This window comes from Carassius carassius, chromosome 25 (assembly GCF_963082965.1).
Source record: "Carassius carassius chromosome 25, fCarCar2.1, whole genome shotgun sequence".
Taxonomy (NCBI): domain Eukaryota; kingdom Metazoa; phylum Chordata; class Actinopteri; order Cypriniformes; family Cyprinidae; genus Carassius; species Carassius carassius.
In genome coordinates this window covers 5,161,204-5,178,887 of record NC_081779.1, presented here as the reverse complement: position 1 = coordinate 5,178,887, position 17,684 = coordinate 5,161,204, and the positions used below count along the sequence as shown (strand labels likewise).

Below are 17,684 nucleotides of genomic sequence, written 5' to 3'. Positions count from 1 at the left end.
ATAAATATGTGAGTGAGAAGATTTGTGTGATCAACCATCTGCAGAAACAAGCTAGCCAGCCTGAGTGCTCCACAGCTGCAGACAGTCATTAGATATTACATTTTTTTGGTTTGTTCCCATGCACTGGAATTCAGGGTTTAGGAAAATGTGAGTAAGAAGAGCAAGGACAATTTGTTTCATATTTTTATTTTTTATGGTGTTTACTTATGTAGTCTGAAACTGTTAAATGTGTAAATGTATAGGGGTACAGCTGCACTGATGTTCAAACTAGCTGTTATTTAAGAATATTTTTGAAAGAAGTCTCTTATGCTTGCCAAGGCAGCATTTAATAAAAACTGAAATAACATTAAAATATAAAATAACTCTTATCTATTTGTATATATTTTAAAATGTAATTTTATTCCTGTGATGCAAAGCTTAAGGAAATCATTCTAACTTGCTGATTTTTCTGCTCGGAAGAACATTTCTAACTATTGTCGATGTTGAAAACTTCAGGATTATTTGATGAATAAAACATTCAAAAGAACAGCTTTTATTTAAAATAAGAGCCATTTTTAACAATGTCTCAAATGTCACTTTTAACCAGTTTATTTCACCCTTGCTGAAAAAGACCATAAAGTACTACTATAGTATACAATTTACAGTAAGTATGCTTTTCATTTTAGAGGGAAGGTCAAGCCAGACATATTTGAAGCTTCCGCTTATGTTTATTTGTTTGTAATGTATAGACACAGTTACTGTGATGAAATCCTGCCTGAAATGTTTCACTCATATCGTTTAGTCTCAAACCAGAGAGATAAGAGTCTGATGACCGTTTTTAGATTTTTGGTGCTTACACGAACACAAAGCGGAAACTTTGATTTATTGAGATTTATTGTGAGCACGCAATGTTTATTAGTTTCTCTCAATATTTAGTAAATATATGATTTTTTTTCAATGCAATTTATCCACTCATCTTCTTTCTACATGTCAGGTAAAAAAAAACCCTTCCTATAATATTCTTCTCTTTATTATCTCCTAAAATGAACCGCGTGCTTTACATGGTGTACACTAGAGGTCGCCAGTGAGTCTTCTGTGCAGTGCACCTGAACGTCATTGTGTTGAGAGGATCTTCTGCTGCAGAGTTTGTATGACTTATGAACATATGACTTGCAAAGTGTTGTTTTATTGTTATTTTGAAAATAAAAAAAAAGTTTCTTTTAGACCGTCCACAACTTTAAGTCAGTTACATAAAAGTATGGATTTGTCTAAATTGATACCAGTCTGATTTCTCTGATAGCAGTCTGATTAGTGCTTGCCTAACTGTTAGTTCAAGGTTCAGTCTTTAAATAGTGGCTATATTTACTCAACTGACCCCAGGTGTGTATCTGCGTCACAAAATCCTATGGTTGCTTGATGCTCAGTGTTGTTTTAGTATTTAATTTATATACTATTATAGTGGTTATTAATATTTTTACTTGGCTTTTAAATGTATATTTTCTGGTTTCATTTTAATGTAATTTTTAAGTAATTGTATGCACTTTTTACTACTTCAACTTTATTTTCATTAGACGTAAAGGCAACATTTCTAATTTACATTTTTTCATCTAATATTTATATTATTTTACTTCAGCTTTATTTCAATAAACCAAAAATCCTTAAAAATAAAACCAATAGCATTAACAGCACTGAATGTCCCCTAAATTTTTGACTCTTAAACCTACTGAACTGAGTTATGTTCCACTGTGTATATTACAGTATTACAGAATTATTTGAAAACCAACAGTTATACTCAGGCCGAACATTATTAATATTGTGTTTCAGTTGCATTTAATGCATATGGTGGTCCAAAATGTATTTAGACATTTTTTTAAATATAATAAAATAAATGAAGTTATCTTCATTTGTATTCTACAGAATAAAGGAAGTCAAACGTGAGTAAATAATGACAGGATTGTCATTTTTGGGTGAACTATCCCTTTAAATCAGTGCCACTGAAGTCACACAAGCATCAGATCAATGTCAATCTTCCTGATGATTTTCAACATCAACACGTCTATTTAGATGTGTAAAACTGAAGTACACATTGAAATCGGTTGCTGACATGAATTATTGCCCTCTCTCTATATTTCTCTCACTGTCTATTAATCTCCTATTCACAAATAGAGGCCAAAAGAGGCTCAGCCAGCTGGATGAGATTATCTCTTTTTTTCTGATTAGAAATCAACGTCAGCAGACCCCGCTAAAAGACTAGTGTACCATCCTCTCTCTGAGCTCCGCCCCTCTCCGTCCTCCCGGCTGATATAAGGACGCCCACACCGACTCCAAACACTGAGAGAGGGAGAAAACCAGAGGTCACGCTGATAGGAGAAAAAAAAGGCCACCGGCATATCTGAGAGACTCGACAGAGAGACAAATCAGAGAGAGAGGAGACAACACCACGAGCACTGAAGAAAACTGCCTGGAGGACAGGACGCCACGTGTGTGTGCATATGTGTGTTGAGACAGACATAGGTAGATTCCAGTGAGAGCTGTGAGACTAACAGAGGACGAAAGCACATCATGGATCCCTCGAGTAACTCCGAGGGCCCCGTGGAACACAAAGAAAGGAGGAAAATCCAGTTCGCCGTCCAGGCAACAGAACCGACTCAGCTGGACCCTCGGCAGGTTGAAATGGTATGACTTTCTCACGCACACACACACACATGCTGACTGGTACCAATGACCCTTATGGGCCCTGAGCTTCTTTATCCTGATGATGAAACCGTTTAAAGAATGACTCTGAAGTGTCAGTTTGTAGGATGGACTGTTGGAAATGTGCTGAATCGTTTCAGCCTGTTAAAGAACATGTCTGGGTCATATTTCAACGCTGAAATCAAGTTTACTTGAAGCTCACTTTTATTTATTTTGCATTGTGACATTATTTTCATTACTCTCCTGACTTCAGTGCGAATTTAAAAAAAAAAATCATTAATGTGAATGAAATTAATATATTTTAATTTTTTTGTTCTACTTTTTTATGCTATTCTCTTTGAAAAATAAATGCTAAATGATAATAAAAATAAAGTATCTGTTTCATGAATGTGAATGTAATGAGAATAATGGAAATAGCAAAAAAGTACCAAAATACACTTATAACTTATGTATGCTATTCTATTTATGCCATTTAAAAAAGCAAACATTTTAAAATAAAGTATTTTTTAACAAATTGATTGAAAATGGATAAGTTCTATCTTACAGAAATTTGAATCACAATAATGGAAATTACAAAAATAAAAGTATATAACTCTTTATTTATGCAATTTTAATAACAACTAAAAAATGTAGAAATGGAATGAAAAGTAACATTTTAAAATAAAAATAATACATTTAAAAAAAAAAACGTGTCAGAGAATCTAATGATAATTCAGGACATTCTGGGAGAAATGTGCTTATCCTTAAAATAACGTCCAAATGCAAAACATTCTTTTTGGTCTGGAAAATAGGCTTCATATTCTTTGTGTAAAATATTTTTTCTTTTAATTTTGGGGTCAAATATGACCAGGAGATATGTTTGCCCTACACACTCACTGAGCACGCTCATAAAATACAAAGTTTTAAGGCTATAAATCTGTCCTGGAAATGGTAAACTGTGTGTGACCTGGACTGGGGTGAGTTGATGTTCTGGATACCAGGACAAGGTTTCAGTGCCTCTGCATGCACTGGGTAAACTACACTGTGTTCATCTGCATGTTTCTAAGTCCGCTATTGATTTTGGTTGCAGTGAGTTGCATTGCACATACTTTTTTGAGATAAAGAGGTGCATCAACGGCTGTGAATTTGTCTTTTTTTTTCTGGATCTCTGAGAGTGCAGATGCAAGGCTGTGTGTGTGTGTGTGTGTGTGTGTCATCCTGGACCAGTTCCCTGTCCTGTTGGTGTTGTAGTTTTAGTCTTAAAGTGGGTCGGGGTGCTGTTCTGTTCTGTACTGTGCTGCTGCAGCGAATCATCCTCGCGAGACACAAGTGAAAAGAGGTCAGAGGAAGAGAACTGCTCTATACCAGTTCACCTAAACATTTGTAAAGACATTTATATGGTAAAGGTATTGTTCATACAAAAATGAAGATTCAGTCATTATTTACGCAACCATTTGAATTTGTCTGTTCTGCAACACAAGAGATGTTTTGAAAAATGTCCTGACCACAGCGATCTCTTCTCCAATCAGTCCAATATATTAGTATTGAGCGTTTTTTTATTATTAATTTCTTAGTTGGTTGATTGGTTGAATGATTTGTTTATAAATTTGGCTGTTCCTATGAAAAGAAAATGAGAACGTGGTAACAGAATTGAAATTTTTGCAAGAACCATTCATTTATAAACCTTCATTCATTCATCAATCAAATATAGTGTTCCTTGTGGCAAATATGTGTTGTGAAGACATGATCGTGTCCTTTATGCCTCTTCTTGTGATGGAAGCATGTGTTGTGCTTGTTAGTGCCCAGTTTAATGTTTGTTTGTGACAAACGAAACCTGATGATCATCTTCTACAGCAGAATTTGAAAATGATCCAAAGTGCATCTTGAGCCTCAAGGAAAGGAAGAACATCTGATCATTTTGTCTTAAATTGAAATCTAAGGCTGTTTTAACATCATTTGATGATGTGTACATCAGCTTCTCTTTCTTTAATCGTATTTTGTAGTGCATGGAAACAATCCAGCAGCGTCTGAGGAACAGTTTGAGCGGAGTCAGGTTTTTTTTTTTTTTTTTTTACTTTTTTCCTGGCTCTCTGGTTCCTAACTGAATCTTCCGGCCATGTTTTAAAATAATGCATGCAGCTAAGTGGTTAATCTGATATATATATATATCATCAAGGGAACATTAATTTCAAAATTAATCAAAATTGGCAATTATGTTACAACAGATTTCCATTTCAAATAAATGCTGTTTACAATTCAGTCAGTTCTTTCTATAACTTCTCAAAGAATGTATCACCGTTTCAACAACAAGAAAAAAAAAAAGCAGCACAACTGTTTTCAAAATTTATACTAATCAGAAATGTTTCTTAAGTAGGAAATGATAATAGAATTTCTGAAGGATCATGTGACACTGAAGACTGGAGTAATGATCACAGGAATAAATTACCTTTTAAGTGATATTATAATAGAAAACAGTTATTTAAAATGTTCATATTTCAGAATATTACTGTTTTAAGTGTATTTGTGATCTTTAAAGCTTTTAAATATGTAAGTTAAATTTGATAAAATGAAGACATTCTCTGGTAAGTTTTCTGTAAATTTATTTGACCTTGTTATAAAGGTTTTAAAGAAGGGGGGAAAAAACATTATTTTCTATTTTGCAGTGCAGATGAAACCTGATTGTCGTGCATCACTGTGGACACCACAAAGGACTTGGACAGGGTTGCGTGCCACTTAACTTCATATTAACAGAAATCAGGGTTGCTACTCCACCGTCCTAGTTTTTATAATTGCCTTCAAACTTTTAGCTACTTTTGTAACAAGGACCTAAAGAACAGAGATCAATGAAGACATTAAGATGTGAACTAGTGACCCGTTCATTTTTTATTTAATTTTTTATAAACTACCATAATTACATTCTTATTTAGATGAAAAACAACGGATGCTGATCCAAACTATGGCCTCTATTTATATACAGCAGCACAATGTAACTTTCGACATCCCAAAGAGGATAAAACACCCAGGGGAGCTTCATCAGCCTAGATCTGAGCTTCATAATGAGGCTTTAATGAACCTCCATTACACAAAATTATAAAATAAATAAATCATGGAAGAATTAACACCTAGTTAGAGTAACATTGATGGAAAAATGGATATTTTGCCCTAGTTCACTTCTAATTCAATGATGCCATGAGGTCCAGTACTGTCTTCTGTTTTGACAGGGGTCACATGAGGAAGTTTTCATTGTGACAACATGCCCCACTATTGGATTACACCTTTTTAATTAACTGAATTTTTTTTCTCTCTCTCGTCAATAATGGTGGGAAAGTTCAGTAGCTTTGTTGTAGTCAAGACTAGTTAGGATTTGTCTGCTTTAAGTCATTGAAAGTAAAACTAGATCTGCTCTCCCCTGTCAAACAATATGAATTACATATTAATGACTTAAAGAGTTAACAATTCATAAATGACTTTATATCTCATGTTACAGTCGTCTGGGCCAAAATACACTAAATACCATTTTATGTGCATCACACAATGAACAATAGAAAGACAAAGTACTTGTAAAACACATGTAAAACAGTCTTATAAACTAAAGTACATACTACCATTATGTTTTATAAGAAGCTTCTGATGTGTTCCTTATGGGTTAAGTTTTAAATAACTTTTCTGTTTGAATATATTTTAGTGTAAATTATTGCTGTAGTGAATAGTCAGCATCATTCTTGTCACATGATCCTTCAGAAATCATTCTCATGCTGCTATATATATATATATATACAGACACCAGACATCCAACCCTGATTAAACACACCTCAACCAGCTAATGAAGGTCTTACTAGGCGTATTAGAAACTTCTAGGCTTAGAAACTCTGCAGGACACCGGCCCTCCAGGACCCTCCTCTGAAGGGACTATAGATTGCTATCAGAGACATTCATTTGATAATGAGAGTATTTATAGTATCCTAATCGAATTATGTGAACCTAAGGGACACTTAGGGGTTTATTGATCACGGTCTCTTTACCTATGACCTGAAAAAGTGCAGAGTCATCACACAAGCCGCGAGACTAAACCGCTCCTGAGCTTATAGAATTGAAGGATGACTCGGAGGAATGTTCTGGGTTCATTACAACCGAAGCTCTGTTGTCAGAATCTGTGACATGTTGTTGAGTTCCACTCTTTATTTCATTTTTCGACAGTTGGAAGCACTGCTGTGTTTCTTTTATTTGTTGGTTTTGTGTCTCTGTTGCTGAAATGGTGTAGTGTGGAGATTGTTGGTTTGGATTGATGAACTATCAGCAGTGAACTTTCAGCTCTTGACCTCGGGTCACTCAGGGGGGGGTTGTCCCTATAAAAAGTGGAATGCAAGTCGCTTTGGATAAAAACATCTGCAAACTGAGTGAATGTCTCGGAGAAAACAGCTCTGTCCCACATAGTGGAATTATAGACTGTATGTAGATCTAGTACTAGTATAGAGTTAGGGATAGATTGTACATTGATATTTTAAAGGAGACCAGATGTAGATTTTTTGTTTTGTTGTATAACAGACTGGACACAAGTTTTACTTTATAATCTGAATATATTGGATTTATATATTTTATTTGAATTTTTATTAGATTGTATAACATATTTAATAATTATATCTTAATTAATAGCTGAATTAATGTAGATTTGGCAATGTAGGTTTTATTTTTTAATAATAATCCATCCTTATTTATAATGGAATATATATAAATATGTGTGTGTGTGTGTGTGTGTTTTATAATAGACCATGTAGGTTTTTTTTTAACTCCATAATAGAATGGATATAGATTTTATTTTACATTAAAAATTAACGTTTGATTTGTTTTTAATAAGACAAGATGTAGATTTTTATTTTAAACAAGGTTTATTTATATTTTAAACAAGGTTTCTAATCATAAATGATCATTTCAGCAGTACAATTTGAGTGAAAAGTTGACAAATACATTGGAATTTTAAAAGTATGATTTTATCTTAGTATTTGGTGTTTCATTTTGCATTAATAACAGCACCACATGAACAAAACTTAATGATCACTTTCTTCAGCATGATTTGAGAATGATTCAAGGAGCGTATTGGTGCAGAAATAGTTCTTATTCATTTGATAACTCATTGCTCTCTTCCTCCAGTAACCTTCAGTTACTTTAGGATTTATATATTTTAAATCTCAGATTTCCAATGTGGCTTGAAACTAAAAGCAAAAGGGCACATAATATGTTACATAAGTAGACATGGTGCCTGCTTGTATTATACAGAGGTGATGACAGAGTCAGGGTTTGAGGTTATGTAATTTGAGCGGTGTGAAACTCACACAATGGTCACACTACGCTCCAGAGCCGCTGACTGAAGATCTGCCGGGCTCTTCTGGGACATGAGTGAAAAACACTGCGTAAAATGTTGCTAGAATCCGGATTTCACAGTTAATCCACTATCTACACATACACAGGCTCATTGACGTCACAAAGTGACCTTTGGTGCGGTGCATGTTTGTGGGTAAACAGAAAAGAACAAGGACTATGGTTTTATACCTAGGTCTATCCACAGGGACAGACACCATCAGATTCACAAGTGTGTCTTGGTTGATGCAAGAATGTCCAGCTTCATTTAGCAGACCCCTACAAAAACATGGTATTTGCTATATAAACTGTATACTATGGTACTAAGTAATTACTCTATTCATTTACAATAGTAACATGGTACTGTGGTTGCTAGTGAGTTCAAGTTAAATTAAAAATTTTTATTAAATTTATGCATTCAGCAGACGCTTTTATCCAAAGCGACTTACAGTGTATTCAGGCTATCAGTTTTTACCTATCAGTTAGACTGCATGCTGCAAGACATAACATGCTTGTCTGCATTAACAGAAGATGAGGCCAAAAGTGTGTATAACACCCTCTTTAACCCCTGGATGGCTGTTGGAGCCCAGAAAGTAGAACAAACAACACATGCAATATTGCTCACTTTTTAGTTAAGCAGTTTTGGAGGAATTTGAAGCGTAATTTATATAAAATGGGAATATTATATGTAAAATTCAAGAAGATATGTATTATGTATTTATTTAAATTCATGGAGATGCATTCGTGCAGGACACTATAGTTCATTTTATGGAATTTATACCAGTAAATTTTGGACCAAAAATTGAGACACTTTGACCTGGCCGTGTTTTGCTTAAGTGTTATCTGACATTATCAAGATGAATTTGTTCTGACACAGTTCTTGTCTTATTTTATTACCACTTTCTAAACCATAGTGAATAAACTGATAATGTGTGAAAGGCTGAAGGTCTCTGAATACATTTTGGTTTGAGTGTAATTCAAGGAAAATGAGCCACGCTTAAGTGGAAGATTTGTGCCACCTGCAGGAAAACAAACACTTTTTAAAATGAAACAATGACAATTCTTTCAACATGCTTTGGGATTTATATTTAGACATTTTATAAAATCACTCTTTAAAATTCCCTTTTGTCACTGTTTTATTCTGAAGTAGGATGCTTGCAAGTGTTTTCAAAAAGTCAATGTATCTGCATGAATCACACAAATGCCCTTTGAATTGAAAACATCTCTTCAGTGTCTCTCAAATGTAAATCAAACACCCATTCACAAACATACTGCAATGTTTTTAATGTTTTGATAACTTGAACACTGCTGTCCTCATTTTGATGCATTGGGTTTTTATCTTTATTTATTTTAAGTTTGTTTGTTCTGCACCCCAGAAAGTTTCCCTCTAAAATTTTTATTCTTTACATCTTGTATTATTTTTTCTGAAAAATCTTGTCATACGTGCACAAACTGACAATCGCCACTTATAAGCTACTACTAAATATTGTAGAAACTTAATTTTCTTTGAAGTTGCTTTGTAACGATTTGTATTGTAAAAAGCGCTATACAAATTAACTTGAATTGACCTTTATTCTGCTAGTAGTAGTATTTTTCTAAAGACACATTAAACTACAGATCATTATAGAGAACCAAACCATGGATGTGTAGTTTACTTGCTTTGCCTCACACAACACCAGCGATCATTCCCTCCAAAGTGCTGGTTTCATCAAGGTCATATTTGATCAAATATGACCTTGTCTCTAGGCAGACTGATACTCTTGGAATTTGTGTGAAGTCAGCCAGCCTGATTAGAGTGTGTAATATGCATCAGATGGTCAGCAAACAGACAGACTGCAGGAATTATTGAATAGTACAGGATCACATGCATGCCAGTTTTGCTTTGAGAGCCAATAATACTGACACAGCCAATTAGGTGAAATGCTAATGTACATGCAAGAGTGGAAAAGGCCGGAGATGGAAAGAATTAAACAAACCATTTTCCAGTGTGAGGTGGGAGACAATGTTTTATATCAGTTGGCAATTATGTATACATGTAATTTAGACTGCATAGAGTATGATTGGCTCCAAAAATGTGCTCTAAACCCCATCAAATATAGTTGTAGCAAACAACATAAAAGACATTTGACAGTGTTTCTGATTCAGCCCTACGGTTCCGCACCGATACAGAACAAATGTTAATTTTGTGAACATTGTGGAGGAGGATTTGCCACAGCAGACTTTGTTTTCTCCAGAGCACTGTGAACTCCGCTCCAGTGCTGCTGAAGAACATCTGTGTGGCCTTGTGGGACATCTAAAAGGGCGGCAATTATTTCTTGTCCTTTATTTGGGAGAGGTTGAACACGAAGAAGTTCACTCTTTTTCATTATGTTGATTCATTAACATGTATAAAGCACAAAATGGCCAGATTCGGCTGCAGAAACTTTTTATGTCATTCTTCTCTGTAATAAATAATCCTGAAAACAAAAGGTTATCGCTATTGATGGCTCCATGAGGAACTTTTAACATCCATGGAAATTTCCATTCAAAAGGTTCTTTATGGTGTAAAAAGATTCTTAAGATTATTCGAATGTTCTTTACGTTAAGAAAAATGGTTCTTTTAAGAACTCTTCACTGAAAGGTTCATTGAGGAATCCAGAACGGTTCTTCTGTGGTGTCACTGCGCACACACCCTTTTGGGATCTTTTTGTTTAAGAGTGTTATTGTCAAGAACTTGTTTAGATCTGTATATTCTTGATAGAGCCTAACATGTTGAAAATAACCAATTAATCTATTTCTTTATTTAGTGTGAAAGTTTGCACTTATCTCAAGGTCATTTTACATGACACCGAGAAAAAATTCATTTGTGTTTTTGAAAAGTTTGTGTGACTAAAAATGCTGTATTATGCATGCCAGGCCTGTAGTTGGCGATGTCGCTTTGTAAAGAAACACTTCACACCTGTGCACATGCACACATAGGCCTATTCGGTTGTTAAGTGATGACGTAAGAAGCGCTGTTTCCGGGTCCAAGCCTCAACTCGCTTCACTTGAGAATACGACCTCAAAAGCCGTTTATGAGCACTGTTTATTCATATTAATAATTTAAGCTAAACTTTTTCAAACTTCCGGTATACACTACAGTCTCCGTGCTCACAGCATCCCAAACACAAATAATTTTTATATATTTTTTTAATATTTATATTTTCATTGTCTAGCTATCTGGGCTATCTAAGATTATAACGTTTTCGCTAGTATTCTATCACATTGTGAGTTTATATTAGCACCTTTTGTTGTTTTCTCGTGGTAACTGATAGAGCGTTTGGACACGTGAGCGCTGCTACGTGACGTCAGACTTAACAAGCGAATAGACTGGACATGTAATATACATGCACATGACATCACAGTTTTCACAAATTCACATTTTGTAGTTTGCACCAAGATAACGATATCTTTTTCAAAAAAGAAATTAAACTTTTTCGAATGTTTGCATTTTTAGGCCAACAAAATGTTGTGTAAATGGCAATAAAAATGCATAAAATGTTTTCAGTTTTTAGCTGGAAACTTATGTAAATGCCCTCTAAGAGTTTAGCTCTAACCTTGGTCAGACATGCACTGTAACTGTCTAGTAAAAGCTTGCTCAGATGTGATTGATTAGAGTTGGAGCCAAACTCTGCAGGAATATGGACCTTGAGGGCTAGAGTTAGGGGCAGCTGTGATAAAGAAAGCCTTGTGTAATCCTTTAAGGCTTCTGTGTTTGTTTTTTGAAGGTTCCTCTGAAATCTAATCAGGTGTTGGTTTGTTTTTTGTGAAAGATTTTCACTTTCAATCAGTGCTCTTCACTTTTAGTTTAGTTTAGTTTGGAATCAAACTTGCTGACTCTGGTTTTCATTGACTGTTAAAATGACACAGTTGGTTTTCATTTCATTTATTTGTAGTTATTAAACATAAAAACTGAAATTGAAAGACACTTTTGAATCCCTGAATGACATTTTGTCCTGGACCTCATTGTGACGATCACGTAAACTATTCTACTGTTCTCTTTTGGTTGTGTACTCTAGAGTCACTTTTTAGAGTCACTTTTTCCATTTGTATCCTCGCGCATTCGGTATCTGGCAGATTCGTATGAATGTTCTCTGTTCCAGGACTGTTGGGTAGAAGAAATCAAAAAGGTTTTAGTGGAGAGAGGCAGCAGATATAGTTCTCAAATTCACATTTGTTTGGCCAGGATGTCACACGTGCAATGACATAGGTCATTAAAGTCAACATCTAGAACAAGGTTTCCCACATGGGGACATTGCAGGGTGTCTGTGATAGATTGTGATCAAAATGTATTACAAATAAATACAAATGTATAAATTAAATGAATACAGAATGCTTTATTTAAATGAGATACAAATTACAAGCCTATATCACAAGTTAATGTGTTGTGAAATGAATTATTGTGTTGCAGGAGGACTGACCCTGTAAACTTTTTACTGCTAATCACCATTAATAAAAGTGTCCTGGCTCCTCACTCATAATCAGGCGAAATGTGATTTTCTTTAATTTTCTATTTTCCGGTAACGGTTCTCTACTGCTTGTCTTTCAGATTCGACGACGAAGACCCACACCGGCCACTTTGTTCAGAGTAGCAGACCAAACAACATCTGAGGATGACATCTCCACCCATCAGGTACCACACTGCCACCTCAGTTCTGGAGGTTAAATGGCAGTCAAAATACATTTGCATGGAAAAGCTGAATTTACGTTGTATATATTTAGGGCAAAAACTTTGCTCATTGAAATCCCTTACAATAAACATACTGTGGCCAAGTGATTATACAGTGCTGATATTGTATATATATTATATACATATACTGTTGTATCTCTATGGTACATGATAAATAATACCATATTAAAACATTGCATTAATAAAAGAGACAAAAGTATTTTTCATAATGATTTCAAAATTCGTTCCTGCGGTTGTTAACCCATTTACAATATTTACCAGAAAAATTTTAATGTTCCTATCAGGGTTATTATTGTTAAATAATTTTTTTACTTGAAATAAATTAAAGATATATATATATACAGTACAGACCAAAAGTTTGGAAACATTACTATTTTTAATGTTTTTGAAAGAAGTTTCTTCTGCTCATCAAGCCTGCATTTATTTGATCAAAAATACAGAAAAAACAGTAATATTGTGAAATATTATTACAACTTAAAATAATAGTTTTCTATTTGAATATACTTTAAAAAAATAATTTATTCCTGTGATGCAAAGCTGAATTTTCAGCATCATTACTCCAGCCTTCAGTGTCACATGTAACATCCAGTCTATCACATGATCATTTAGAAATCATTCTAATATTCTGATTTATTATGAGTGTTGGAAACAGTTCTGCTGTCGAATATATTTGATGAATAAAAGGTTAAAAAGAACTGCATTTATTCAAAATAAAAAAAAATTCTAATTTATTTTCTAATAATATATTTTCTTTACTATCACTTTTTATCAATTTAACACATCCTTGCTGAATAAAAGTATTGATTTTATTTAAAAAAAAGAAAAAAAAAATTGCTGACCCCAAATTACTGACCAGTAGTGTATATTGTTATTACAAAATATTTATATTTTAAAAACATAGCTTTTTTTTTTTTTTTTTTCATCAAAGTATCTTAAAAAAGTATCACATGTTCTGAAAAAATATTAAGCAGCAGAACTGTTTCCAACTTTGATAATGAATCATCATATTAGAATGATTTCTAAAGGATCATGTGATAATGATCCTAAAAATTCTGCTTTGCATCACAGAAATAAATGATAATTTAAAGTATAATAAATTTAAAAACAATTATTTTAAATTGTAATAATATATCACAATATTACATTTTTTTTCTGTATTTTTGATCAAATAAATGCAGGCTTGATGAGCAGAAGAAACTTCTTTCAAAAACATTAAAAATAGTAATGTTTCCAAACTTTTGGTCTGTACTGTGTATTTATATATATATATAAACACTATATAGACATATTAAAAAGCTAATAAAAATTAAAAACAATAAATGATTATATATTAAATTTAATTAAAAATTAAATTTATGCATTTAGCAGACGCTTTTTTCCAAAGCGACTTACACTGCATTCAGGCTATCAATTTTTACCTATCATGTGTTCCCGGGGAATCGAACCCCCAACCTTGTGCTTGATAGCACAATGCTCTACAAATTGAGCTACAGGAACATTATATATACATACATATACATACATATGGTATTTACATTTAACACATATGCCAATAATGTATAAATATATATATATATATATATATATATATATATATATATATATATATATATATATGTACATATGTATGTACATATGTATAAAATACAATAAATATAAATTATTATTATTATATATGCATTATTATATATTAATATTACAATTATTACAATAATATAAATTGAAATAAATTAAACACACACACACACACACACATATATATATATAAAAACTATATAGAAATTAAAAAGCTAATAAAAATTTAAAAGAATAAATGATTATATATATATATATATATATAATATATATATATGTGTGTGTGTGTGTATATATATATATATGGTATTTACATTTAACACATATGCCATCTTCAGTGGGTTGTAGGAGAAAATGGTGTCCTCAAGCCAAAACGAATCAACCCGAATATCTACCAGCCACCCTCATTAAAAGGTAAAAGCCTGTATTTTGTCTGTGATATTTGATCTGTTTCTGTTGTATTGTGTATGTATTGTTTCAGAAGACTTTCCTGCACTGTGCCGGCCCTGGGTTTAAAAACTGTCCCAAGCTTCAAGTCTGTTTTTCCCATTTTCCCGTGTGTGTGTGAGTAAGATTAGAGATGGTGACAGCTGTGATGGGTGTGAGTCTGTGCTGCTCTGGATCATCCTGGATTACAGCTGCAAACACAGAGGTTTTAGAGGACAGACGTCCATCAGAAACATTCGCCAAGATTGGGATCCACTGACAACAATCTAGATTCCTAGATTATGTCAACAATAATGCTGTTATTTTAGTCTTTTGCTTCATTTAGATCTATTTTCATTGACGAAGCAAAATGAAATAACTGGCGGTATTTTGTCTTAATAGTAAGTTACACAATATTAACTTGTTTATAGAAAAAAAAGAAGGGAAAGAAGCTGTACATTACTGTGATATTGTCTCTGAATGTGTGTTTTGTGAATCATAAAGACGATGTGGTTTATCCCTGTCCATACATGTCCTGCCATTGAATGTCAGCATAAATGAAAAAACCTTTTCTGGTTGGCACGGTGCAGAAGTCCTGTTAGAAAAGTAAACAGACCCATCCCTCTTTACCTGTGTGTGTTTGAGTAGGTTCCTGTGTTTTCTCCTTGTGGTTTGGTGATCCCTGATTTGTGAATCCCCCTGTGTGTGTCTCTGTGTGTGTGTGTGTTTATAGCTGTGCAGCAGATGGCTGAAGCTCAAATGCAGAAATTAGGTGTGTATCCTCATGTAGAGGAGGAAGGGGAGGAGCCTCTTCAGAGAGAGGGGGAGGAGCTTTCCTCATCTTGCATACCTGGTAATCTTAATATCACATCAGAGGAACTCTCTACATATGCATGTCATCATCATCATCATCATCATCAAGAATTCTCACGGAACAGTGACATCAGTGATTTCATTTTTTACTTTATAATATTTTATATTAAGATCTAATTATATATTTTATAATAGTTTATAAAATTTTGGTTATTAATGCGGTCAGTATTATATATATATATATATAAAATGTTAAAAAAAAAAATTTATTATTAGAAAAGGTTACCGCTGATCATTCACATCAGCCTTACAGAAACAGTAGTAAGAGAAGACACTTTCTATTATTTCAGATTAATATATACCTTTTCCACTACTATAACTATTATTTTTTTAAATGGGTAAATGTAAAGAAAAGTCAAAAGTTTAGTTTTAATGTTTATTTTAACATTTCATTTGCATTATGCATATGTAATAAATACATTTCTGTTGAATTATGCATTAAACAGCAATAAAACTACAGTGCCAGATATTGTGAATTCTGTTAATTCTATTAATAGTAAGTGATAACAACACAGACAAGTTTCCGGACACTGACCCGTAGACAAATATATTGTCGGCACACATTTAGACACTATTAAGCACAGTTTTTAATGCAGTTGGAGGTGGACTTGGGGTTATTGGGTTTTTAAGATTTTGTTTTCAGTGGGGAAAAACTGAAGAGTTAATTCTTTTTTTAACATTCCACAGAAGTGATCTTGGGTCCAGAGTAGTGTCTTTCGTTGTGCATCTCTATTTTTTTCCCATTAATTTTCAGTGCACATTTACTCCTTTTATAAAATGTTCTGTCTTGGTCTTATATTTAAGCACTGATCAAGTATATTTGGTCTTTAAAACATCATTTTTTTATTTTGTGCATCTCTCTCATACCGGTTCTAATGGTTCAGGTCAACAAACATTATCGTATTTGCATGCAGCATGAAACCCTGAAAACATTAGCCAATCAAAGATGAGAGATTATCTGTTGATTCTATTTTATTTATTTAATAAATACTCATTTCAAAGATTCACAGGAGCAAAGGGGCATGGCAGAACACCAGCCTGGCATGAGAAAGACAGGAACCACGGCACCGACTGATGAAGAGGAGGAGGAGGAGGAAGAAGAAGAAGAAGTGGACGATATGGCAGAGGATGAGTGCAGAAATATGGACTGAAAGAGTGAAAGTTTGTGAAACTTAAGAGATTTTTTCATAATGCAGATCCTTGTTTGTAAATCAGAATTATTGTTCAATGATTACTGGTCAATAATTTCATCATTTGATAAAAACAGCTGTCTGTTTGTATTCAGAGACTCTGAAAGACTGGAATTTTGAAAGGGATCAAACAACCTCAAACAAATAATTCACCCCAACATTGCCATGAAATAGAAATATAAGGTCAAATCCATCAGCAGTCATATTATACCATCCCTGCGATTCATACATTCAAATAAACAAGTAGAAATGTTTAGTTCTAAGAGCAGCACGGTACAAATGTGAAGTGTTGAGAAATGTGTTCATGTCATGTTTTATGCGTGTGTTTGAGTCTCAGTATGTTTTGTGATCGGTGCATTTCCGTGGGCCTACACTGCCATCTGGAGTACAAAAAAATGTTATAATGAATTCCATGAACTAATTTGCCAAGAACAATAATACCAGAGCACATGCGAAGTATTTCACAGCATTATTGTGTAGCTTTATTTGTTAAACCTCTGCCCACATCCTGGCAGTTGGACTGCACTTCAAACTATAGTTAATTTGGCAGAAAAAAAGAATCTAATTATATTTGAATATTTATAAATATACATGTATTTATAAAAATGTAACATTTAATATTTGCATATTTATAAATATAATTATATTTATAAAAACATAAAACATATATTTGAATATATATATATATATATATATATATTTTTTTTTTTTTTTTTTTTTTTTATTAATTTCTAAAATTGTTAATTTCATAATTTTAATATGGTAATTTTTCTGTTTTGAGAGATTTTCACCTCATGGAACAAACTAATCGTAGCTCACTGTGAATAACACATTCCTACAATGTTGTCTTTGTGAATCATTTAAGGTTTGTCAGTGACATTGTGATCAAAGCTGCTATAAACAAC

At 33.3% G+C, this 17,684-nt stretch overlaps 1 protein-coding gene across 1 annotated transcript; it reads left to right on the top strand.

The window, feature by feature from the left end:
* Positions 1-2,292: 2,292 nt before the first annotated feature.
* On the top strand, positions 2,293-17,339 carry ppp1r1b (protein phosphatase 1, regulatory (inhibitor) subunit 1B). Its single transcript, XM_059509102.1, has 5 exons — positions 2,293-2,655; positions 12,575-12,658; positions 14,629-14,704; positions 15,450-15,569; positions 16,592-17,339. Exons 1-5 carry the CDS (start codon positions 2,542-2,544, stop codon positions 16,738-16,740), a joined length of 543 nt encoding a protein of 180 aa, XP_059365085.1. The 5' UTR covers positions 2,293-2,541; the 3' UTR covers positions 16,741-17,339.
* The last annotated feature ends 345 nt before the right edge of the window (positions 17,340-17,684 follow it).

Coding starts and splice junctions, on each gene's coding strand:
- ppp1r1b (XM_059509102.1), top strand. CDS start 2,542: ATGGATCCCTCGAGTAACTCCGAGGGCCCCGTGGAACACAAAGAAAGG. Junction 12,659..14,628: donor ATGACATCTCCACCCATCAG/GTACCACACTGC, acceptor TGCCATCTTCAG/TGGGTTGTAGGAGAAAATGG. Junction 15,570..16,591: donor TTCCTCATCTTGCATACCTG/GTAATCTTAATA, acceptor CTCATTTCAAAG/ATTCACAGGAGCAAAGGGGC.